This window comes from Onthophagus taurus, chromosome 7 (assembly GCF_036711975.1).
Source record: "Onthophagus taurus isolate NC chromosome 7, IU_Otau_3.0, whole genome shotgun sequence".
Lineage (NCBI taxonomy): Eukaryota > Metazoa > Arthropoda > Insecta > Coleoptera > Scarabaeidae > Onthophagus > Onthophagus taurus.
Window position 1 is genome coordinate 15,466,168 of NC_091972.1, and position 24,323 is coordinate 15,490,490.

General features: G+C 33.5%; 3 protein-coding genes across 4 annotated transcripts in view; 1 reads left to right on the forward strand and 2 right to left on the reverse strand.

Moving 5' to 3' along the window:
• LOC111425481 (sodium-dependent dopamine transporter-like) overlaps positions 1-5,098 on the reverse strand; it is a 32,763-nt gene extending 27,665 nt beyond the window's left edge. The window contains exon 1 of the mRNA XM_023059529.2: positions 4,478-5,098. Coding sequence (XP_022915297.1) covers positions 4,478-4,853 — 376 coding nt within the window. The 5' untranslated portion in view covers positions 4,854-5,098. The remainder of the gene's footprint in view (positions 1-4,477) is intronic.
• A 5,343-nt stretch (positions 5,099-10,441) lies between these two features.
• On the reverse strand, positions 10,442-12,733 carry LOC111425487 (crowded by cid). The gene is made up of 5 exons (XM_023059544.2): positions 12,147-12,733; positions 11,906-12,076; positions 11,076-11,266; positions 10,701-11,017; positions 10,442-10,639 (listed from the first exon to the last, which is right to left on the reverse strand). The coding sequence occupies exons 1-5, from the start codon at positions 12,634-12,636 to the stop codon at positions 10,528-10,530; spliced, it is 1,281 nt and encodes a 426-aa protein (XP_022915312.1). The 5' UTR covers positions 12,637-12,733; the 3' UTR covers positions 10,442-10,527.
• A 239-nt stretch (positions 12,734-12,972) lies between these two features.
• LOC111425441 (alanine--tRNA ligase, mitochondrial) lies at positions 12,973-21,860 on the forward strand. 2 transcript variants are annotated; one of them, XM_023059456.2, is made up of 11 exons: positions 12,974-13,285; positions 13,345-13,518; positions 13,572-13,717; positions 13,815-14,006; positions 14,070-14,214; positions 19,287-19,426; positions 19,492-20,694; positions 20,764-20,965; positions 21,064-21,221; positions 21,279-21,489; positions 21,544-21,860. In XM_023059456.2, exons 1-11 carry the CDS (start codon positions 13,061-13,063, stop codon positions 21,745-21,747), a joined length of 3,000 nt encoding a protein of 999 aa, XP_022915224.1. In that variant the 5' UTR covers positions 12,974-13,060; the 3' UTR covers positions 21,748-21,860. The 2 variants fall into 2 exon arrangements, with proteins under 2 accessions (XP_022915233.1, XP_022915224.1); XM_023059465.2 differs by lacking the exons at positions 21,279-21,489; positions 21,544-21,860 and having other exon boundaries at positions 12,973-13,285; positions 21,054-21,161.
• The last annotated feature ends 2,463 nt before the right edge of the window (positions 21,861-24,323 follow it).

Consider the following 24,323-nt stretch of genomic DNA (forward strand, 5'->3'; position numbering starts at 1 on the left):
CAGAATGTTAGGTAAGAATGACTCTACTCGAATAAGTCTCTACTCGACTCTATCAAGTGCTATCACTCCCTAATTTTGAACGAGGTGCTTCTTTATGTCATTAGTCACACTAAGAATCCATCTCATTCCAGGTCTTCTCCTATTTCTTGGTATATCTGGTTTGTATTGGCTCGTAAATATTTTGTTTGCTTTCCTGGTTTCACTCATTCTTAAGATGTGTCCTATTCATCTAATTTATTAATTTATTATTAATTTCAATGAGGTTGTTTAATTCTTTATTAGTGTAACGTAAGTATGTTCCGTTCTCATATTTGGCATATCCGGTTTGACAGAATCAAATACAAGATATAAACGCGAAGACAACCTAATAAATTTTATAAAAGATATTCGAAATTTCTACGTTCAGCTCAAAAATATGTATTATACTGACGCAGTAGAAAAAAATGTATGGCTTGGTTTGCCCAACGAATTGATCCACCGATCCAACAATGCTCAAATGTTCGATTTAAGTGTTCCCTCACGACATTGGTATAATAAGTTAGGACAAGATCATGTTTATACCATATTGTGCGGCATAACCATTGTGGAACATTCTCTTCTTCAAAAAGTTCCAATAGAAGTTCTTCTAAGAATATTAGGTATCGCACTATGTAAACAAGATGGTATGAAGGAGGTCCCTATGAGATGGTACATTTCAATGCAACCTTACTTAAGAAAGCATGTTTAAGTTGAGAATAAGATTCTTTATTAATGGCTACTCTCCCGAAATTATGTCAGAAGTTCTCACTTAAGCAAAAAATTATGTAATTAAAGCTCAACATAACACTAAAAAAAAGTTCTGCTTCATGTCAATTCGCCAACAGTAAAAAACTAAAACTGGTAAGGTTTGGGCAATGTCCAAGGATTAATGACAAAATGTTAAGATTTTAGTGTTTTTTCCTGAAACAGTTTCTTGCTGTATTAAAATTTAATCCAAACGTAGTATCAGTACAGAGATGCAAAAGAGGCTTTTTACCTGCTTTGCATCTCTGTCTATGACGCGTGACATGTTAAAACTATAGTTGCAACCATGACAGACAAAGTCCTTAGAAATGCAAGAGTAGTGCAATATTTTAGTGTAACTTTAATTAATTGCATTGCATTTAAAATATTATTGACTCTCCTTTTTAACATAAACTAAAGTCCAACACACTTGCGTAACATATACATAGATTTTTTTTATTTGGAAAATATTTGTGCAGGCGAAAAATAATGTTTGATGGATAGGTGAGGAGTGTGACAATGTATGGAGCGGAAATATGGGGGTGCAACGAATACAAGATGGTTGAAGATATATATCTTCAAAATCGTTCAACTATCGTTGCATCATTTAAGAAACAACATGGAACAAACGAAGATGGATTAATTGCTAGTTATCGTATTACAAAATTAATTGCAAAAAGTGGTAAAAGGAGAAACTCTAATAATACCCTCTATAAAAGAATTTATTTCGACAGTAATGCATGAGGATATACCTAAAATTTTAATCACGTTGCCCTTAAGCGATAGCACACTAAAGCGACGAATTGATGAAATGGCAGTTAATGTTGAAAACAAATTTATAACTATTCTCCAAAACTCTTCATTTTCCATGCAGTTGGACGAATCTACCATTGCGAATAACGATGCTTTATTGATGGCATATGTATTACGAGAAAAAATGCTATTCGCAATAAATTCCATCACAGATACAAAAGGATTATCTATATTTAATATTGTAAGCACCACCAATGGTAGGTAGCTTATTTGAAGCAGGAAGTGCCAAATGTTTTACGTATTCATTGTGTGGTGCATACACAACATCTTATGGGAAAACATCTAAGTGCAAGTCTCCATTCATCATTAACATTAATAATTAGAGCCGTGAACAAGATCAAATCCAATGCAAAGAACGATAGAATGTTTCTGCAACTTTGCGAGGATAATAATGAAGATTTCATTAAGTTACTTTTGCACACAGAAGTTCGGTGGCTGTCAAAGGGTACATGTTTGGCTAGATTTGTAGCATTATATGATAGTGTCATACAATTTTTTGAAAGTAATGATGAGACCAAATCTGTGTCAACAATTAAAAGCAGTAAAGGATGATGCATTTTACTTGGCAGATATTTTCAAGAGATTTAACGATATCAATTTGCAACTTCAAGGAGCTAATAAAACTCTTATAGGTTACCAAAGGATTGTGCCATTATATATTGGCAAAATAAAAATATCATATGGATTTAGTGCAGTTAATCATATTATGCCCAAAAAAAGAAACCGCCTGAATATTTCCGAAATTAAGTAATGTAATTTATATTTATGTAAAATATAAATAAAAAGATATATTTAACTATAGTAAGTTGTTTTATAAAGGTTTATTATGTCAAACTTTGCGAAAATCCGACATAAAGTACTTGGTAAGTAATTATTATTATATGCTTTAATTTGCTGTAACTCTGTTTTAGAAATTTTATAAAATTATTTCCCTACATTATATGTAAATCACCATTTTTGTTTAACCGGTGGGCGTTTAAAAAATTTGACTACTAACAGACACAAAAGTCCAAAATTGGGCGGTAAGTATAAAAAGGTTGACTACCCCTGACCTAGAGCATTTTGATAAAGTTTTCGAAGATTAAACATGGAGAGAAATATGGAGTTGTTTGAGTTTCGACCACAAAGTTGAAAATAATTAAAAGATTTTCTAACAAGTACATAACATGAAAATACTTTTTTCTATACTTTTTCAATGTTATATTTATTTAAGTTTTCTATTCGACATGTTTCGAGGATCCAGTCCTCATCTTCAGGAAAATTCGTCAATTTTTGAATAAAAGATAACCATATCTCACGGATTACAATTCAAAATTTTCAGGACTAAACAATTAAAAAACAGAAATGAACTATTAAAATTGAATCGGAAGATTCTGCAATTCATCGGCGTGTATTATGGAACCAGTTTTGGATGACGTATTATCGTTATGTAATCTTCCGATTCAATTTTAATAGTTCATTTCTGTTTTTAATTGTTTAGTCCTGAAAATTTTGAATTATAATCCGTGAGATATGGTTATCTTTTATTCAAAAATTGACGAATTTTCCTGAAGATGAGGACTGGATCCTCGAAACATGTCGAATAGAAAACTTAAATAAATATAACATTGAAAAAGTATAGAAAAAAGTATTTTCATCTAAATCAACACAATGTTAAGAAAAACCAAAAACAATTATTAAGTACATAACAGGCTATAAATGAAACTTAGTTCTGATTTCTGCGCTAATACTATTGTTTATTGGTGTCACATATGCATGTTATAATTAAATGCAGGTGACACAAAAAAAATATATGAAATAAATTAATTAAAAATATCCATTAAGAAATCTGATGGAGATTATATAAAATTTAAAGAGTTGAAATATCTCGATCTAAAATTTGTTCATCATTTAAAATACTATGAAAGCTTTTAATTTACAGAGAATGTCCCCAATAAATAAGAAACAACTTTGATTGAAAATTATTAATTTTCCTTCATTTAGGTCAGAAGATAAAGGAAGGAGGAACAAAAAATAGTTTTAATTTCTTGAGCATCGTATAATTTATTCATCTTTTATAACTCAACTCAATAAAATTAATTAAGTATCATTGATTTGAAATAATAATACATTCGTTAAAATTTTAGTACCACACTTAAAAACAAATTAACCGAATTAACTCATAAATGTAAATTGATCGTATTGTATTCGAAACCCAAAGCATTCCAAGTAAACATCTAAGTCATGCATATTGTAAAGTCAATAAAAGAAAATAGTATATTATTAGTCATAATTTTAAAATAAATTCCGTCTCGATTCTCTGTCTATTTATTAAATTTCTTTTTGTTATTATTTTTACTTAAGGAAATACGAATGGAATTTGTTGCGGAATTTACATATCTCCACGTTATTCACAAAGCACAAAGAAACTTTGTTGCTGTGAATATTTTACGCGGATTATTTTCATCTTATACGAATGTCGTATAAGGATCAAGGTGATCACATTTTTTTTTTAAATAAAAACATAATAACTATCGTTATTTTCACGAGTCGTATGCAAATTTATCAAAATATAATGAATCAAAATAACATTCGATTAAAAATGTTATTGGAAAATAATAAAATTTTAGAAAAAAATATTAAATCATCCTTCGATCGTATCAAATACAAATTATATTATTTATTGCGTACAACTTAATAATATGTTATAATTGCATTAAAATTTGTAATTGGAAAAAATTTCGTACATGAAATTGATGAAACTAAAAATTTATTAAAATATATGTCGCAATATTTTGCTTGGTTTAATTTAAATGATAGAAATTGAGTAAAAAAATTGATTGTGGTAAGTTGTTTTAAAAAATAAGCAATCATTGTATGCGAACTGAAATTGTTTTAAATATTTTAAAAAGATTTTTCTTACCAGATCCTTGTAAAGGTGTACTATTATAAGATTCATAACCATCATCAAAAGTTGATGTAGAATGCTTTTGGTTTTTCCCATCATCGTTCTTGCCATTTTCATCCTTCCTCACGCAATTACTCTCGTTTTCTTGTCCCAACAATCTCGTAGACTCTGTAACAATCTTCTCCGGCGTCGAATTATCACCAACTTCTTTCTCCCCATCTTTAGCATCACCTCCGTTATTCAACAAACTTTCAGAAGCGCTCATCGTGCTTTTAATTTTTAAAGAGGAGGAATTTTTCGGCAACACTTCCGGGTTGCTTTTGCGTTTTTTCGCCGCGACTCGATCGCCGAAGAAAGTCGTCTGGATGGTGCGGATCTTCGACGGTAACATCGCTCTTTTTGAACTTCTTTCAAGTCAAAGTTTCACTGCCGCGCATTTCTTGGGCCTCTGGATGCTTCTGGTCTCCGGAAATTTGATGACATTTTTGAATTTCTTCTTTAGTTCTGGTCGAGATGAGAGTTCGAATCGAAATGAACCGGAAGCGATTCGGGATTTCGGTGGATGGTTGTGTCTCGATTTATGATGGTTTGGTAGTGTTGAGCGTCGCGCCGCGACTGAGTTGGCGCGATTCGCGGTGTCGACGCCGTCGCCGACGACGACGACTCCTCCTTTTAATAGGTGCGTGAGAATCTACACGCACGACGCGCACCACACTTTTATTTCATCTTTTCATCTTCTTTTTCAGTTTCCTAATTAACAAACTAAAAGTCGATATTTCAAACAATAATCAAATCTTTCAAAATAAGACCATACTTACCAACCTTTCCTATTAAGCTAACTAAAAACTGTTACATTCCAGGTATTGTAAACGCACTCATTAACTAACAGCTTAATTTTACTAGTACTAAGAAAATGGCAAATATGGTCCTTATACAAACTAAATTAATAGATATTTCAACTGGTCAATACTGAAATTTTCCTATCTCTCATAGCAAAATTGTAGATGTAAAGCCAAGTAATGTGGGCGTGTTATAAAAATATGTTAACAAGTATACAAATGCCATCTAACACTGATATCAACGGTAAAATATACAGTGAGTTAATTAATTATCTTACCTGACGTCATCATTGCAAGTATGCAACCAATATCACAGCGCAATACGCATCTTACGCAAATCGCGTATTGTAATACCAATATTGTGATATTAGTTGCATACTTGCAAAGATGACGTCGGGTACGATAATTAATTAACACACTGTATTTTTCATATTTCTTGAAATAACAACCTACTCAATGAGTTCACAACAAAAAATACTAAAAGGATTTATTGCTTCCACTATATTATATGTACCATATTAAATATAATAAATAGCTAGGAAAATAATAATCCTTATTCATTATAATTAAATAAGTACAAATAAATTTATGGAAGTAGGTTAAATGAGAGCCATCAAACCAACATTCAGTTCACGAATAACCGGAAAAATGCACCCTTCCTTAATTACCGTATAACTACATAGTTCGCAATTTAACATTAAGATCAGGCCAGGACGGCGGTCGTAAATTGGCGCTCATTAGGATGGCTCTCTTTTCTGGGATAATTTATTGTGTTCGTATCGAGGGGTGGCGGCGGTTAAAACTGGGCCGGGGAGTTCATAAAACGACCCGAGGGGACAATGAGCCGCACACCTCTGCGGCGATCTTCTTAAACGGAAGGAGTCGCCGGCGGCGGCGACAACGATGGCGACTCAATGCACCCTTATTGAATTCCGACTGCATTTTACGAGCGAAAAACGCTCGCGAGGAAAATTCGTATTCGGAATGGGCGTCGCGACGTTTTCCTCTCTCTTCTGGTCAAGGTTGAGGACGGCGACGATAAAACCGATTTCCCAGCTATTCCGGTAGCATCCAGAATTACTAAACGGGCTAGTTTTAATCGTTCACATTTACGAATTAGTTCATACTGGATTTTACCAAATGGTTAGAATGTATATTATTCTTGTAGATCATTTTAATAAAGTAAATTGTCTTGAGTATTTTAAGAAGTTTCCATGGAAAGTTGGATAAAGTATCCAATCATTAAAATCGTACAGTTTCTTTTAATAGATGTGTAATAGCATTTCTAATAATGAACTCTGAAACTGGTAGAAATAAAAATATGATAAAAAGATCTCCGATTCTGCTTGAATGAACGATAAAGAAATTTAACAATACGAAGTTTATTGCATTAAAAATAAAATCCCTTTTAGTAGACGATAGAAAACGCCAAAATTGATAGCAATTAAATGATTCCTAACATAACAGAGCATTATACAAAACGCAATAAGTCCAGAAAATAATATTTTTGATACGAAAGAAGTCAAGGTTTTATTTCATATGTACACAAGGCCCTTTTATACATGATTAAGTCATGCATGTCTTGCTGCGGTGTTTACATATCGTTTGGAAATGTGTTGTGTTGTACTTGTCGTCATTAGAAAACATTTATAGCTGTAAAATGTTGGAAAGGTATTAGTAGAGGGAAAATAGTGTTGGGACTAAAAAAACATTGATAAAAAAGGAGAAAGAAAAACTGAAGAAAGAAATAAACTATAAATAAATTGAGGTAATATTAATGCATTATAAGCCCACAGATCTTAAGATGGCGTTACACATATCAGTCGACTGCTATGGCAGTACGGAATAGTAGTCGTTTGACTGTTAGTGTCAAATTGGTATGTAAAGCGTCAAATTTACATATAACGCTACTGCCATACACAAAGTTGAAAATTTTCTAGCGATAGCAGTAGTAGTAATTATAATAGTGCCAATAGACATGTTGAAGTACCAATGGCAATAGACATGTTAAAGTTTTACATCAGTCAAACCACACCTCTTCCGTACTGCCATAGCAATCGAGTGCTACGTGTAATGCCGCCTTTAATCTTAAAAATTGCTAACTATCTTGCAATCATTTAAAAAAGAAAACATACAGGTATCACAATATGTAGTTAAATACACTGATGGATGAGTTTACCAAAATTCTAATTTAGCTGCTTTTTTTGCAAATTCAAAAATATCAGAGAATCCGATGAAATGCTCAGACTTACAATCCTCATGACTTTCATCTTCTGTATACAGTGAATAACAGAAATTGAATAGTTTATTGTTATTATGTAAATTTTAAATAAGTAATTAATTCCCAGGTAAGCAAAAGTGAAGAAGTCTTTAAGAAAAATGTGGATAATATATAAACAAAAAAGAGTGCTAACATTCATGTCAAATATGAGTATTTTCACAAAATTTATATCCAAAAAACAAAACTGATAAAACAAAATTCACAAAACGACGATGTTCTACGAGACTGCAAAGATCAGATAAGCTAGTATTAGGCCATGTTGAAAACTAATTGCATGCCACAATCGCATTAACTTTCCAAATTACTATATTAAAATTTACTACCAATTTGGAAGTGATTGAAGCGTAATTGACTTGAAATGTTACCTCGTTGTTTTTAAAAAATACCATGACGTCAGCGAACAAGAAATCGTCATTACTTAAAAAGATAACACAAAGAAGGGAGTAGTTGTGAATACTCACGTGTTTTATAGAAATAAAGATCTATCAAGAAGGGCACAAACTTTGATTCGACGAGACAACAATTTAAAAAATATAGTCAATATGACCGTGTTAAGTCAATAAACATTTAATAGCTGCATTCGGAAAGAAGTTGATTTAAATATAATAGATCGGAACTTAAAATGGTAATTTGAGTTATTACAAGGAGATCAGCTTATTGACCATATTGCTCGACCTGCAGAAGAAGAGAACTGCGACTCTATTTCGAAAGTACCTATTAAGTTGTAAACCAATTTTGACACTTTAGTTTTTATGCTGTTAATGTAACAAAAAAAGTTTTTTTCAAAACAACATAATTATTTAATATTGGATTTAGAAATTGGTCTTTAATTACACTAAAATATTATATAGAATCAAATTAGATCATAAATTTTCAATCAAATGAACATTAATCATAAAACAAATAACTGTTATTTGCCAAACATGTAAATATGGTCCATTTTTTAGATTACGAAAATAAGCTCATCATATGTACTTCCTCATATCATTAAAAGCTAAATTTGATCGACACTAAGATCAAAGTTTATACTCTCCGGCTTCGACAGAGGTAGTTCATAAAAAAGATTATCCAAATAATTACGAATAGCATATAACATAATACTTTTTGTTATTAATCTATCAAGAAAATTTGGTTGATGTAAGTTGGTAATGTCAAGTAAATTGACATTAAGCTCCTTGATGGATTGAACAAAAAGCTAGAATGCCTGAATCACATCTGTTTTTGTGTTCTTCGTTGATCTCTTAAAGGACCATAGTTTAATGAAAATTTCTACTGCCTTGTTATTATACATCACAGAAATCCCTTTCAATGTTGGACCATGTATCGAGAACACAACATATTCTAACACTAAAATTGGCATCCTTAAATAGATAAAAGGCAGAATTATAACTCATTCTAGTAGCTAATTTAATTAAAACGAGACACAACAAACCATATCATGGTTCCAAGTCAAATGCAGCGATACTCTTAGTTAACTATACTATACTTGCAGTTGTCATTGATTCAGTTTTGAACCTAATACGTTTTTGCGGTATTCATGAAAGTTATTCGGGGGCAGCACAAGATCATCGATAAGTTGAATGCCGAAAAACTATTTCTGACATAGCAGGACACTAAATTGTCGAGACAACTGGCGTATCTAGAGAGCGAGATCCATTTCCAGTTATATTATAAATTGCTTCTCAATGCTTCCATTTCCATTGCGCGTATGGACAGTATCTATCACATTCATCATGGCCCGTACACGTGATTACCAAACATATCGCGATCCACATTCAAGGTGATGCCGATGTGCACAATGTGTTCACGCAACTATCTTGTATATTATTTGTTTTGTGCATATTGTATCGTTATATCTTCCGTTACCTCCTACGGAATGGCAAAATATATATGTATTAATAGTGAGCATAACGTTATTTGTCTAATGGAGACTGGGGTACATAATGGCGTGCAATTGGCGGAAGGTTTTCAGAATTCTTATGTCTTTAAATTGTCATGAGATTAAGTACAAATCCAATGATGTATTTATTTATGTACTTATTAATGTGTCGGGAAATATGGATGAGGCGCTTAAGGTAGTGGATGCTGTAGCTCGGTAATTCATGTTGTTTTTATTTGACATGTATCAGCTACTTTTTTATCTCGTAGATTTTACTTTCAAGACAATTTCAAAAGAAATAATCAAAAGGCAATAAGTACTAATAATCTTTTGTCGACAAGTCCCACTATTAACAGTTTTAATGGGCATGATAAATTATTAAGAACAATTTATTAAGTAACCCTTTCTCGAATCTGTAGCGTAATTGTGGCGAAAAGAGTATGCGATGGAGTCGGACGTTGTGAATAACGGTCTTGATAAAGACGACGAGCAGTTTTTCCATTACCTCGAGCTTCGCCATACGCAAGGATGTTGCTCAGCAACACTGAAATTCACGTCATGTTACTAAGCAAACTTGTTTTCAAACGGCTGAAACGTAGTACGTTTTCAAACATGGATTCCAATTCAAATTATTATCTACTTAGTCCCCTCTATAAGCCCTACAGGTTTATAAGGGGAATTTTAGAGCACCAGTATAAGTTATAAAGCAACAAATCTTCGCAAGTATGCCACCAATATCACAGTATTGGTATTGCAATACGCGATTTGCGTATTTGGTTGCATACTTGCAATGATGATGTCGGGAACGATAAATAATTAGCACAATGTATTTAATATTATAAAATTAAACATGACCTTCCAAAAACATCAGTTTTTCCCATGTTGAAAGTACCATGGTACACCTGTATAAACTAATTTGTTGGGATATTCACAAATCATCAAGGAAAACGAATTCAAAGATGGGAAACTGAAAGCAAATATTAAAAAAAATATTTTATTCTATATCAAAAATATGTCAAAAATGAAAAGAAACTATATTAACATAATCAAAAATTCCGATCGATTTTTAATGACTATCCATAAACTGCAACTCTGAAAGTAACATAAAATTATTTGGAATCGGTTTATGTTGAGGTGAGAGAACAGTGATTGTTTGTCGTTCCATATCCACGTTAGACCTTTAAAAAATCCCAATAAATATACATAATTGAATTTTACTAACATACACTAAAAACTTACACACAAATAAATCCAGCAACATGCGACTTAATCATATCGTCATCATCCTTTTCTGCGAAACTAATGGTCAAGATATGATGTAACAATCCAGGGTTAGGAGTAACTTGGACTAATTTCGTCAAATGATCCTCGGCTTTCATCCCAAGTGGTAAACAAGAATCTGGTAACGCGGGAGCGCCGATTTTATAAATCTTAATTTCACTCCATTTCAAATCGAACGAATGGGGATACAAAGAATTTTTTGGTGACCCATAAAAGTATTCTCGTATGCGTTGATCGCGTGTTTCGGAGCGTGCACTTTTTGAACGTTCAACAACCTAGCAATTACAAGAAATTAAAAAAATCTTAATGATTTCCCCGTTTTATATGACATACCCCACCACTTTTTGGTAAAAGAACAACTTTAACAAAATTAGGAATATCTCTAACCAATTCATTATAAAGTCTTTCTTGATCTAATACTAAAATCACATCAACTTCAAATACTGTAGCAGCGTGTAAAAGAGATTTGTACCCTTCTCCTTTAATCCAACCGCATGTGTTGATGATAACACCAGACATTTTTGCTAAATAAAAAGAGTAATCAAGCACAATTTTTTAAAATACAGTTAATCCTTGATATAACGGACCTTGTTAGAACATACATATTTAAATATAAATGTTAGCGCTCATAGATAGAATCCAACTTGGGTTATTCCCCAAGTTGCTCTATTCCATGTTTATACATAATCTTGGGGTATTCCCGGATTTATCTATATAATGTATAAATCAAGGATGGTAAAACTAGTTTTAATTATTACTCAGCCTAGAGTGTTGTTTATATTTATTGAACTAAAAGTAGAACTAACATTAGACCTAGAACTAGAAACATTCGGGTTTATCCAAACATTCATGGGCATAAAATCATTCATTTAAACAGTTTAAAGTGCAAATTAAAAAATTTTCATATAATGAACACCCCTTCCCTATATTAATCCATTATATCAAGGTTTTACTGTATTATATTTGATCCAGTAACTCAATTTTGAACTGGTAACCACATATTCTTGATACCTCATCATTTCCTGATAACTTTATTTATAGATCTTTACAACTCTAGCTGTCTGAAGCAATTTTTGAATAAATATTTTTAATGGATGATGCAGTTAATGATCGCCAAAATTGAGTTACAGTCTCACACAGTAAAGAATTTTGATTATAATTACTTTTTTTATTAACTTCAATTCTTTCTTTAACAGTCGTCGCTAATTGAGTTAAAATCATATTAAACAAAGCGGTATTTGCACTGGGCGTTTTGTTGCCAAAATGGTATACTAAAGGAGCTTCTTGGGAAAAACCCTCATCGATTGATGCAGGCCTTTCAATTAATAAAGCACCTAAACAGAAAATTAGACAGGATTACACAAGAAGAAAAAACACTTTACTTTTACAATCAAATATTTTTACCAATTGTTCCTGGAATAGAAATTTGTCCTTGCCCTACATCTAAATCAACAAAAATAGGCCTCCGTGACATCCTGACTGCATAATTTAACAAAATCCTACAAAGAGTACTTTTCCCCACATCCATAGGCCCAACAATCATAGTTGTGGGTCCTTTTTTATTGTCTTTTTCCGCATTTATTCTCATTTTCTCCAACGCAGCATGGCAATTTGTATAGATAACCATCGGAGTTTCTTTGGCCACATAATGAACATCTGTTTTACCTTTTAATTCCAAAACACATCCTTGCCAAGTAAACACCGCTACTTTAGCCCCTGAGGAGAACTCGTACGTCTTTCCCTTAACGAGTTCTGTGCCAAAGACTTCGGCCATCCCCGATTTTAAGATCAGGTACACTTTTTCATGTTTGGATTCTATTTCAAAACGAAGTTCGCTATCTGCTTCTAATTTACATTCTTGGACAACACTTTTCTTTTCACTTTCAGCTGCCATCGTTTATTAGGTATAATAAAAAGATTTCGAAGTTAATTTTAAGTTTAAACATAACATAACCTCTAATGATTGTAATCGAAAGTGGTGTTTATTGGTTTATTGGTGTTTATAGAGGGCGCTAGTATTGATATAAATGTGGCGGAAAATTAAAAAATTAAATTGTTCATATTATTAAATTAAATTTTCCCCAAAATATTTTTGTAATATATATAGATTCTAACTCAATAATTTTCTAATTATTAGTTTTATAAACATTTATAAATAAATTATCTTTTTAGTTAATTTTTAAATTAATAGATGGCGCTTAAATAATAACATAAATAATCACGGTGTGCATTGCGCAAATGTCAAATTTGTTAGTAACATGTGAGGTTATAAAATTGTGTTCCGGTAAAAATTCAAATTCGAGAAGAAAAAATTCTCAATGTTACCTCTAACGCAATATAAAACGTTGTTGTTTGACGGTCGTTTACCAAAAACGTACCGCTACGTGAGCAAATACCTAAACAAAGATAGGTTATCAAAAAATGTGCGGCAAAAATTTTTGGATTATTACATAAATGATAACAGCCACAATTTCGTACGATCTAGCCCCGTGGTACCGTTTTGTGATCCTACTGTGGCTTTTGTGAACGCTGGCATGAATCAAGTAAGTGTCATAAATTTAAACTTTGAGTTTTGATACCTAATTCAAATTGCAATTTTCAGTTTAAAGGTATTTTACTTGGACAACAAATACCTATACATAAAAAAGTGGCCAATAGTCAGAAATGTGTGAGAGTTGGGGGCAAACACAATGATTTAAATATTGTTGGAACAGATGGATACCATCATACATTTTTTGAAATGCTGGGTAGTTGGTCTTTTGGGGCTTATTATAAGGTTACTGTCATATTATTTCTCAAATCAAATTGAAAATATGAATTATTTTTTAGAAAAAAGCATGTGAATTAGCTTGGAAATTATTGACTGACATTTTCAAAATTAATAAGAATATGCTTTATGTCACTTATTTTAAAGGTAATCCTCGTTTACATTTAGAACCTGATTTGGAATGTAAAGAAATTTGGAAATCTTTAGGGTAAGAAATGATTTTCGAAGGGAAAATTAAATAATTTAATTTTTGTGCAATATAATAGAGTGTCAAAGATTTCTTATAACTTTTATGTCTTTATTAGTATACCAGAAGATCGAATATTACCATTTGGTATGGATGATAATTTTTGGGAAATGGGAGCTATTGGACCTTGTGGTCCATGTACCGAGATTCATGTAGATATGAGAGGACCTACAAATAGAGCAAAATTTGTTAATAAAGGTTTACATGATCTACAAGAAATTTGGAACATTGTGTTTATAGAATATAAAAGGTATAAACAAATTTAAGTTTTATACCTTCTTGTTATCATTTTTTAATTTATTTTTTAATAAAGAAATGAAAATGGTGTGATAGAAAAGCTACCATTAGCACACATTGATACTGGGATGGGTTTTGAGCGACTTTGTGCAATTTTACAAGGAAAAACTAGCAATTATGATACTGATTTATTTGCACCGATTTTTAATGTAATCCCAAAGGTAACTATTATAAAATAATACCTAATTACCATCCTCCTAATAAACTATCTAGGGCAGGATTTCCAAACTAGGGAGCCACATCTTATTGTTTCATGTAATATTTTTGATTTCATGAAGAAAAGAAATTAGGGACTGAAATAGTTTTACCGCCACGTTTTTTGTTACATCCTTTTTTTGTAAAGCTTTATTTATCCTATTTATAGTAGACACAACATCATTCCATACTTCCTTAAGGATTCAATATTTTTCATTTTTTTTGCGTAACATTTAGTGCTTAATTTTTGTTTAATATGGCTGACTTTCACTTTCTGCGATTGATTTTAAAGCATTTAAGTTGTTTTTGTAGTCGCTATACAAAGCGTTTATTGTATCTGCGCGACCAGATCAACTAGTCTCAGAAAGACATTTAACAACCTGTTTATCTGGCTCTAAAAAGTCTTATATTGTACTCCACTTATAGTTTCAAGCCAAAAAAATTGTATACATTTCTAATAATAATAATGTTTATTGCCTCAAAAACAAATATTTACATAAATATATACATTCATAACAAATATAGACATCAAGGCAAACGGATCAATTTATCTCAATAAGCGATATCTTCCAAGAGACCCAACTGGTAACAGCGTATATGTAATTTTAAATAAATAATCATGGCTACCAAAAAAAGTAACGGATCGACAGTCAGTTACTACAAGGAAGGAAATAGCCACACAAAAAAGTGCAGTAAAAGATAGATGAAAGGCAGACTAGAGAACAAAACAAACATGTATAGGTCAAGAAGAAGATAGTTGAAGAGATAGCAGATGGCGCCTCAAGGCATTTTTAAAACTTATTAAACTAGCTGCATTGCGGACGACGGCAGGCAAATCGTTCCACAACCCAATCGACTGCACTGTAAAAAATCTGTGGTAGATTTTAGCACTATGGACTGGAAACATGAGTGTAGAGTCCGACATTGACCGAGTGTTGGAGTCATGTGATGCTAAAAAGTGAAAGGCATCAGACAAATAAGCAGGAGTGCGGGCATGGACAATTTTGTACAACATAGTAAGCATACGAAATGATCTACGACTCTGGCAAGTCATCATCAGTAATGTGCTGAAACTTTCCTGAATCAAGAATGTACCATATACAATTGTTCTGAAGTCTTTCCAATTTACTCCGAAGAGATACGCAGCATCGGCATAATAAATGTGTGGGAAAATGAGAGAATAACAAAGATTACGACGTACAATGTATGGAAACAAAAGTAGACCCTTTTACAGACTCCCTGAATGGACTCCCTGGCCTTGTGGCCACCAAGACATCGCCGAATCCATTACCACACCAAGATTTTTGACCGTATTAGAAAACGGAATAACGGTGTCGCCAAGTCTCAGTTGAAGGAATTAAATTGTGCCAGCAAGGGGCGAGTGCCAAATTCAATGACTTGCGTTAACCTGGATTCAGGTTAAGTCCATGTCGTTTAGATAAGTCAAGCACGCTAGAGAGATCGTTGTTAAGATGCAACAACGCATCTGGGAGGTTGTTAACAGTTGATGAAATATAAAGTTGAGGGTGATCTGCATATAAATGATAGTCACACGAGATACCATCACTAATACTATTTATGAAAATTGAGAAGAGCAAAGGACCCAGCACACTGCACTGGGGAACTCCACATTTGATGTCGACAGGAGAAGAGAGTACAGATTTCACGCGGACACGTAAAGACCGATAGGAAAGGTAGGATTTGGAACCAAGATACACAAAAAGAGGTAAAACCAATAACAGAAAGCCTAGTTAACAGAATGACCATGGTCCACAGAATCAAAGGCTTTACTAAAATCAAGTAACACTAGCAAGGTAACAACAAGCTTATCACAAGCAGATCTAATATCATCGGTGATCTTAATCAGTGCTGTAGTAGTACCATGCCCTTCACGAAAACCAGACTTGTTAATCAGATTAAACTCCTCAAGATATTCCTGAATCTGTAAATAGGCTAAACGTTCAATAGCTTTTAACAACGTAGATAGAATAGAAATGGGTCGAAAGTCACCAACATGGGAGAACAGTTGAAAATATGTGTTAGGGGAGTAATAATTATATCCAGAATGGATAAGAGGAATCTGAGTCCAATACCATCTGCTCCGACACTAGTGAACTTGGAGTAAGTTAAAGCATTCCGGACCTCAGCATCTGTAGTCAAGCTGAATAAAAAGGAAAGCACGTTAGTAGATGCCAGGATTTCATTTCATTCTAGAGCAACAGCATCAAGAGTGGGTAGATCTGTGGGAGACTCTATAACACCAAATCTTGCAACGATGATGTTCCCGATTGGCAGCAGAAGGGCTACGTTTGAACAATAACTTAGCATGGTTGCGCTCCCGCATGAGGCACCTAATCTCATCATTCAGCCAAGGAGACGGCATGTGTCTAGCTCTCCGCCGCCTGTCTGGAGCATCCTTGTCATAGAGGTCAAGAACCTTGGAATTAAAGTACTCCACCTTAACATGTTTGTCAGGCAATCGGTAAAGCGGCTGCCAATCAATTTCGCTCGCATCAGAATCTCCCATCAGAATTTCTGAATAAATTGGAAAAAATCAGTTACTTCTATATTACAATGAATTGCGTGCACATCAACTAAGTTTATGTATACGCCCCACATGGTGCAATGTTCTTTCAATTTTGTTGGTAAGCCAGAATATTGACTTGCTGTATTTAACGCATTCTCGTAACTTTGACCTCGGCAATTTTTAGTGTTAATATCATATTCCTTGAGGAATTCCAACAGTCTTAACTCGCATGAAACGATGGTAAGCAATAAAATATGGAACAAAAAATATAAATAGGCACTCAGATTCCTAAGGCATTAAATCTGCCCCCGTGACGCGACTCAATCTTATCGGGCTACTTTTTAACTTTTTTTTTATTTGGCTAAAATTTATTCAAATTTTAATAGTAAATGTTTTATTTATAATTTCGAAATGTCCTCGAGCTGTTTATTAACTTCGAGAGGATCTTCGAGTCAACCATGAGATGATGTGGTTAGATTCTGCTGTTATATGATTTTTTGTAGGTGGGCCATACAGGAAGAGGTACTAAACGTTGACCTTCTCATAAACATTGTGTTTACGGAAGAAGCAACATTTACTCAAAACGGAATTCTTAATATCCATAATGCGCACATTTTGAGTGATGACAATCTCCATGCAATACTAGTGCATCAGTGGCTATCAGTGTTAATGTATAGTCCGCAGTTATAGGTGACCAGTTATTAGGGCCATTTTTTTTTTTAATTCCAAATAGATTGACAGCCGATGCTTCCATATTTTTTGACAAAATGAGCTTACTGAGGTATTTGGTGAATTACCTCTGCAAATGCTTGCAAACCTTTGCACGATGGAGCACCAGCACATTATACACGTGCAACTCGAGCATACTTAGATGACAGATTTGATAATAATTGGATTGGCCATGGTCCTGTTATGTGGCCACCTAGTTTACCATTTTTAAATCCGTTAGATTTTTGGTTTAGATGACATTCAAAACAAATAGTTTATTCTGATGAAGTTTAAAATGTGCAGGATTTGAAAAATACAATTAGTAACGTATTGATAGTAGTAAAACAAATGTTAATCATACAATTACTACATCTAAATCGTTACAACTAATGATGTTAAGAAAAGGTCAACTTATGAAACTAAAACTTGGAATATCTCGAAAATGAACCATTTTCGGACCTATCTTTATAAGACTTTTTTGTTTATTTTCGACCAGAGAATACGCTCTTGAGGTATTGTACAATCGTTGCGGGACACCTGTATATGATAGACTATAATTATTACCAATTTCACCAGTACAGTAGTACGTGAGGGCGAACTAATCCGCGAAATAAAAATCCAACCTGGATTGAGGCAGAATTGTGGCCTGGCCCCTTTAATATTCCTAATTACCTATAATGCACTGGATGATGAGAGGAACAATAAGTAATATATCAGGTATAAATTGAAAAGGTTTAGCAAAATTGGAAGATTGCAGACGACATGTTACAAAAAAACAAATACAATACAAACTAGGAAAATTGAAGGAGTTAGCAAATAACATTGGTCTCCATATAAATCCACAATAAACAAAATTACTTAGGACCACTTTTACCATTTCTTAACAGATTTATCAGATAGATAAATCTAGCTCTTAGCCAATGAGAGGCTTTAGAACAGCTGTATGACCCCAACCCAACGCAACTATCTTCTAGATAGTTTATCAGGAGGATGATAAAAATGGGCCTTACCAAAGAAGGTAATAAAGGAGATGAGATAAGAACTGATAGGACAAGAAAATTAATAAAGAAGGTGGAAACAATAATTAAAGCAAAAAAAAATAAGGGTGGTGTACTTTACGAAGGTCACAAAACAATATAACAAGACAATACCTTGAATATTTGATAAAGGAGGACGAGGAAACCAAAGAACACAAAACTTAAATAGAAGAATAAACAAATACAACAAACTAATAAAGGAACTGCCTGATAGATGCTAGGAGGATAGACGTCACCAGATGCTAAAAAACTTAAATACAGGCAAATAGGGTTGGCAATCTTAGGGATAAAATACTACTTCTGGTTATACAGGTGATTCAAGAAACCGTTGACAGACTTCTAAGGCAGGTAATACATGAAAAATTAAGATGAATAGTCTTAATATACATGAGCTCCCTTAGGTTATCAATCCTCTTTGATTGATAACAAATATTCATACCTCATAGGAGATTAAGGATAGCATAGTTGAATTGGTAGAATATCTATGTAGGCATACATTTTTATTCTTCCATCAACCTTGCCTTATGCAATTCTAGTTAGGATCCATGCATCGATATTTTCCAGTTTCTCATTGACAACACATTGCAACATTTATTTGATTAAGTCTTCAGATATAAACATGTCATAAATTAATTTATCTAATCTCATAAAATCTAGCTATCTTTTCGAATCGCCAAAGTTCGTGCCTCACTTCATCCTCTTGCTATTAAAATAACATTGCAAACCTGATTCATTTTAAGTAATTAAGATTTAAATTATTTTCTAGATATGTAAAGACATTCCATCATATAATAGTGTTTTTGGAGAAAAAGATTGGAATAATTTACATACAAATTACCGAATTTTAGCAGATCATACTCGCATGTTAACTGTGTGTTTGTCGGATGGAATGATCCCAGAAGCTAAGTAAGAGGTGCACTTTAATATTTCCACAACTTTTTATACTATAAAATAATTGCTTGTTTATTTAGCCAGAAATTGCGAAGAATTATGCGCAAAGCTTTCTACATAAGCGATTCCGTTTTTAAACAAGAATACGGATTAGTTAAAGAATTATCGAATTTTGTCGTCGAAATATTAGGCGGTGCTTATCCCGAATTAGAAAGAAATATTAGTTACGTACATCAAATATTAGATTACGAAGAGAATCTTTATCGGTATTTAAGATCGTCCTCGACGTCAGAATGGAAAATAATATTGGAAAGTGAACCGAATTTAAATGAATTGGACATTTTGGAAATGCCGGGTCTTTTGGGCGCTTACAAAAACATTCGGGGGTGCAACTTACAAGAAATAACCCCAGAATACGGATATAAACTTTATGATACATTTGGGTTAGATGAAGATTCTATAATTAAATTAGCAATCGGGTTGCAATTACCTATAGATGTAGATAGATTTAAAATAGCTTTAGAAACGTCCAAACAAAAAACGAACCAACAAAACCCCGATTCAAGAACAAATAATCTTTTAGAAAAACTTGAAAAACTCCAAGCAACCCCGACCGATGATAAATTCAAATATCGTTATGGAAAAATCGATCAAAATTACATTTTCCACGGTATTGAAGCAAAAATTTTATTTATTATAAAAGACGGCGTTTTAACCAATGATATTTCCCCAAACCAAGACTGCACGCTCATTTTCGATCGAACGACTCTTTACTGTGAAAGTGGTGGCCAATTGAGCGACTCGGGTTACGCTATTTACAAAGACGGTGTTTTTGAAATTAACGAGTTAGAAAATATAAACGGAATCATTCTTCATAAAGGCAAATTCAAAGGGACACAAAATCTTTCAGTCGGCGAATTTTTAAAACTCAACGTCGACGAGGATAAGCGATTAAAACATATGAGAAACCATACCGCAACGCATTTATTGAATTCCGTTTTGAAAAAAGTAAAAGGGGCGACATGTCAGAAGTCAAGTAAAGTTTCAGAGAAATGTTTAAGTTTTGACGTGGGTGTTTTTGGTGATAAAATATCTGCTGTCGACATTAAAAACGTTGAAAAGATAATTGGTGATGTTATACGTGAAGGTGTTCCTGTTAAAACTAGTGAGGTTGACAGCTTAGAGTTATTAACGCATGATAATATTACTATGGTTCCTGGGGAAGTTTATCCTGAAGCTGGAATTAGATTGGTTGAGATTGATGGAAGTAATATTACTTCAAGGTGATTTTGTTCAACATTTACATTTATTTTAAGTTACAAATAACTTCAATTTTGCATCTCTCGTTTTAGAGAACCTTGTTGCGGTACACACGTTTTAAACACATCAGACATAATCGATTTTTGCGTAACAGGCTGTAAATCTCTTGGTAGGAGTACAGCATCCATTCAAGCTGTAACCGGTTACCGAGCCAAAATCGTCCGCGAAAATGGCGTTCAAATTGTCGACGATATAAACACTTTAAAGAAAAACATAAATAACAATAGCGACAAGGTAAAAAATTAATTTTTAAAAAGTAGTTTAACATGTAGTAGTTATAAAAAAACGTTTGAAACTTGAATACGTATTGTAACTAAAGCAGGGAGTTTTAGCCGGAATTATTTAATAATAAATTGGCTCATTTAAAAAGTCTTTTAAACGTTCATCCAATGGATGAGGATGCAATTCCGTTTATAATTAAATTGTATGGATTAGAGGAGTTGGAGAATTTGAATAAAAGAGTTAAATCTGCCACAAAGGATGCATTAAAGTAAGTTATTATCTTACATCTTGCTAATTATTTTCAAAAATTAATTCAACATTAAAGGGAAATCGTCGAAATGGAAATGAAAAACGCTTTAGAATTAAATTTAATGAAATCGAAATCCGATAAACATTTCATCGTTCATTATTTACGATCGTCGACGATGTTAGAATCAATTCCTTTGCAAAAAGCTACTAAAATCTGCTCAAACACGCCAGTATTGGTTATTTCATATACAGATAGCACCGTTAAAGCTAGATGCTGTGTTCCAGAAGTATGTCTTTTTTATAATATTTTAATTATAACTTTATAATTTTTTTTAATTCAGACCTTCCAATCTCAAGTTTTTAATGCTCAAACATGGTTGAGTACTGTAAGCATGGTTTTTAAGAGTGTTGCTCAACCGCCCAAAGGACAAGACCCAAGAAATGTGTGCAATATGAAACCCAAGCATGTTAATATCCGCGAATGGGATACTTTGCTTAAAGAAGGAATAAATGTTGCGACCTCGTTTGCTGAAGCCAAGCTTTAAAAAAGAATATTATGTGAAATTTATTTGTCATTATTGCTTCGTTTGTACATTTTTATGACTTTTGTTGAAATGTTTGAGTATATTTACTTATAAAAATATGCATTTTCACATTATATATGCAATTTATATGTTTAACCGCCTGTTTACCTCTTTATAGTATAAGTATATAACTTAGTTGAAGATCTGCCAGAGTCATAGATCCATTTGGGATTCTATCTATTTATAAGCGCTTATACGTTGGGTAAGGACGTTTTAGCGCTAAAGTGTATTCAATTGTATTCAAGTCAAGAGGTTGTACTTCATATTGCGTGATAATGTGTTTTGAAGCTTCTAAGAAGAACGAGTACCATCAAACCGGATTATCTGAGACAATTTACAATGCTTAATACAAATGAAATTTCTTTTAGTATGTATATGCGATAAATTTTACCAAAAAGCATACTGTAATGGAAAAACTATCCTTGAAGAGAACGAGATAGATCTATATCGCAAACATATGTACCAAATGAGGAGAGTGTGGTGTCTGATATTGATAATAATTTTGATGGCATAAAGAAATGATTTGATGCCATAATACAGAGTGACGCAGCAAGTCTTGTAGACCAGGCAACTATTTTGACTAACCTTAAAGAAGGAATTTTTGTAAAAGTTCTAACCGCTGCTCAAACGATATATATAGTTGTAAATCATCTGCTTATGTATATTTTGCATGGCGCAACCCAGATTGAAGTTGCTGCCTGCTATTGCAAATCTCCACGACCTGAGTCAAATAACTTTGAATTAACAACTCGAATTCACTCCCAATTCCCAAGTACTCTAAATCTGAACAAAATACTTCACGACCACCTATCAAAAGTTCTACTAAAATCTAACAATTCCAAAGCTTAATTCAACTTTAAATCCTGAGCATTACAGATGAGTGATTTGAGTACTAGTCAGCAGTATTCGCGAAAACTAATTAAAATGCCGAATTTGACAATCAATAGCGAATTGACCCCCATTTCTCCAAGAAGTCAGCTATAAGTACCAAATATCTTTTACAAACCGACTTTCAAGCGGGGCGAAAAACGAAAGTGATCCTCTCCACCCAAATACTACTCGTTTCTTGCAGCATCGGTGCCGTTATAAACCTACTCTCGATAGTAGGGCTGTTACCTTTACCTTCGATCAAATAGAAAAATTGACTATTCACGCAACTTTATACCCTTCTAGCGAATTACAACACCAACTGGTAAATATTTAACAATACTTTAGGAGTTGATACTCTTATTTTTCTTAACTCGAAGGCTGATGTTGAGACAACCATCATAAGCATAACCCAAGCTATCCAACAAGCTACATGGGCTGCAACCCCGACGGCAAAATGCACAGATGGACTAAATATTGCTGTGAGACCTTGACGTTGGTAGGAAAGCTTAATTCTGGATATAAAGTGGTTTAATGAATAGCTCAAAAAGATGGCTGATAAGGGAGTACGTGCTAGTATTGGAGCCAATAAATACTAAACTCCGAGCCTCTATGGCTGTTAAACCGGCAAGTCTTGTTCAGAGAGGACTGGGCGAAAGACGAGTGTTCGGTGCCTTAAATCTGGGCTACTACGGTTATCCCAATAGAAGAATCCCTGGTCATAGATTGTAAGTTAGGCATAGGGCCAACCACTATATCGTAAAATTCTACTTAGTCGTTACAAAAGGAAGCTAAGGAAGGCGTTACACGCAAAAAAATTGATTGCAGTTTGCAACGTGGAATGTAAGAACATAATGGAAACTACAGTGGCAAAGAACTAGAGGAAGGCCAAAGAAACGATGGAAAGATGATGTGATGGAAGATGTTAGAACAGTTGGTATACGAAGCTATAAGCGTATTTACGAGAAGGGAAAAATAACATATTATGAAGCAAGCCAAAGTACGTAGGGGGCTGTAATTCTGGAAGAAGAACAGATTAATTACTTCTTAACACAATTTACAAAATCCAAAACCCAACGGCACACGAAAAATCCAATTAAGATGCAGCATGGATAATAAGCATGTAAGAGAGGATGATGAAAACATGATCGGCAAGTTTTCCAAACAGCTGCCATCAGTATTCTGACTTCATGAACAAAAAATTATTACATGAAGAAAATCATATAGCGAATGTCTAAACTGGGTTTATGAAGTGTCTAAATGGGTTAGGATTTAACCCTTTATGGATCAAGCCTGTATACGCAAAACACTTTTTAACGATATTACACGTAAAATGAGCCAATACAAGACTTATCTACATCAAAGTTGGCTCTACAGCTCGTTGCGAATCTTGGCCTGTCTTTACAGTTCCTTCCAAACTTATCTATCCCGCGCCCGTCGTCTTCAATCCCTGACTTTGAGCCTTCTTAGGTCCTCTAGCTCATCCACAAATCGTCTCTTCGACCTCCCAACAGATCTTCTATCCACAGGTCCACGACGATCAAAGATAACTCTTGTGGTACGTTTTATTTCTATTCTGGCTACATGGCCAATCCGTCTAAACCAGAGATGCACAGACCGCGGCCCGCCGGTCGAATACTGGTGGCCCGCCGACAGCAAAAATAATATTC

What these genes read in the sequence shown, in the direction of transcription:
- LOC111425487 (XM_023059544.2), bottom strand. Translation starts at nt 12,636, where the DNA reads ATGGCAGCTGAAAGTGAAAAGAAAAGTGTTGTCCAAGAATGTAAATTA. An exon ending in AATTGAAGTTAATAAAAAAA is followed by an intron (nt 11,267 to 11,905) that starts GTAATTATAATC and finishes CTTTTTATTTAG; the next exon opens with CAAAAATGTCTGGTGTTATC. An exon ending in GTTGCTGGATTTATTTGTGT is followed by an intron (nt 10,640 to 10,700) that starts GTAAGTTTTTAG and finishes GATTTTTTAAAG; the next exon opens with GTCTAACGTGGATATGGAAC.
- LOC111425441 (XM_023059456.2), top strand. Translation starts at nt 13,061, where the DNA reads ATGTTACCTCTAACGCAATATAAAACGTTGTTGTTTGACGGTCGTTTA. An exon ending in TGAACGCTGGCATGAATCAA is followed by an intron (nt 13,286 to 13,344) that starts GTAAGTGTCATA and finishes TGCAATTTTCAG; the next exon opens with TTTAAAGGTATTTTACTTGG. An exon ending in CTAGATGCTGTGTTCCAGAA is followed by an intron (nt 21,490 to 21,543) that starts GTATGTCTTTTT and finishes TTTTTAATTCAG; the next exon opens with ACCTTCCAATCTCAAGTTTT.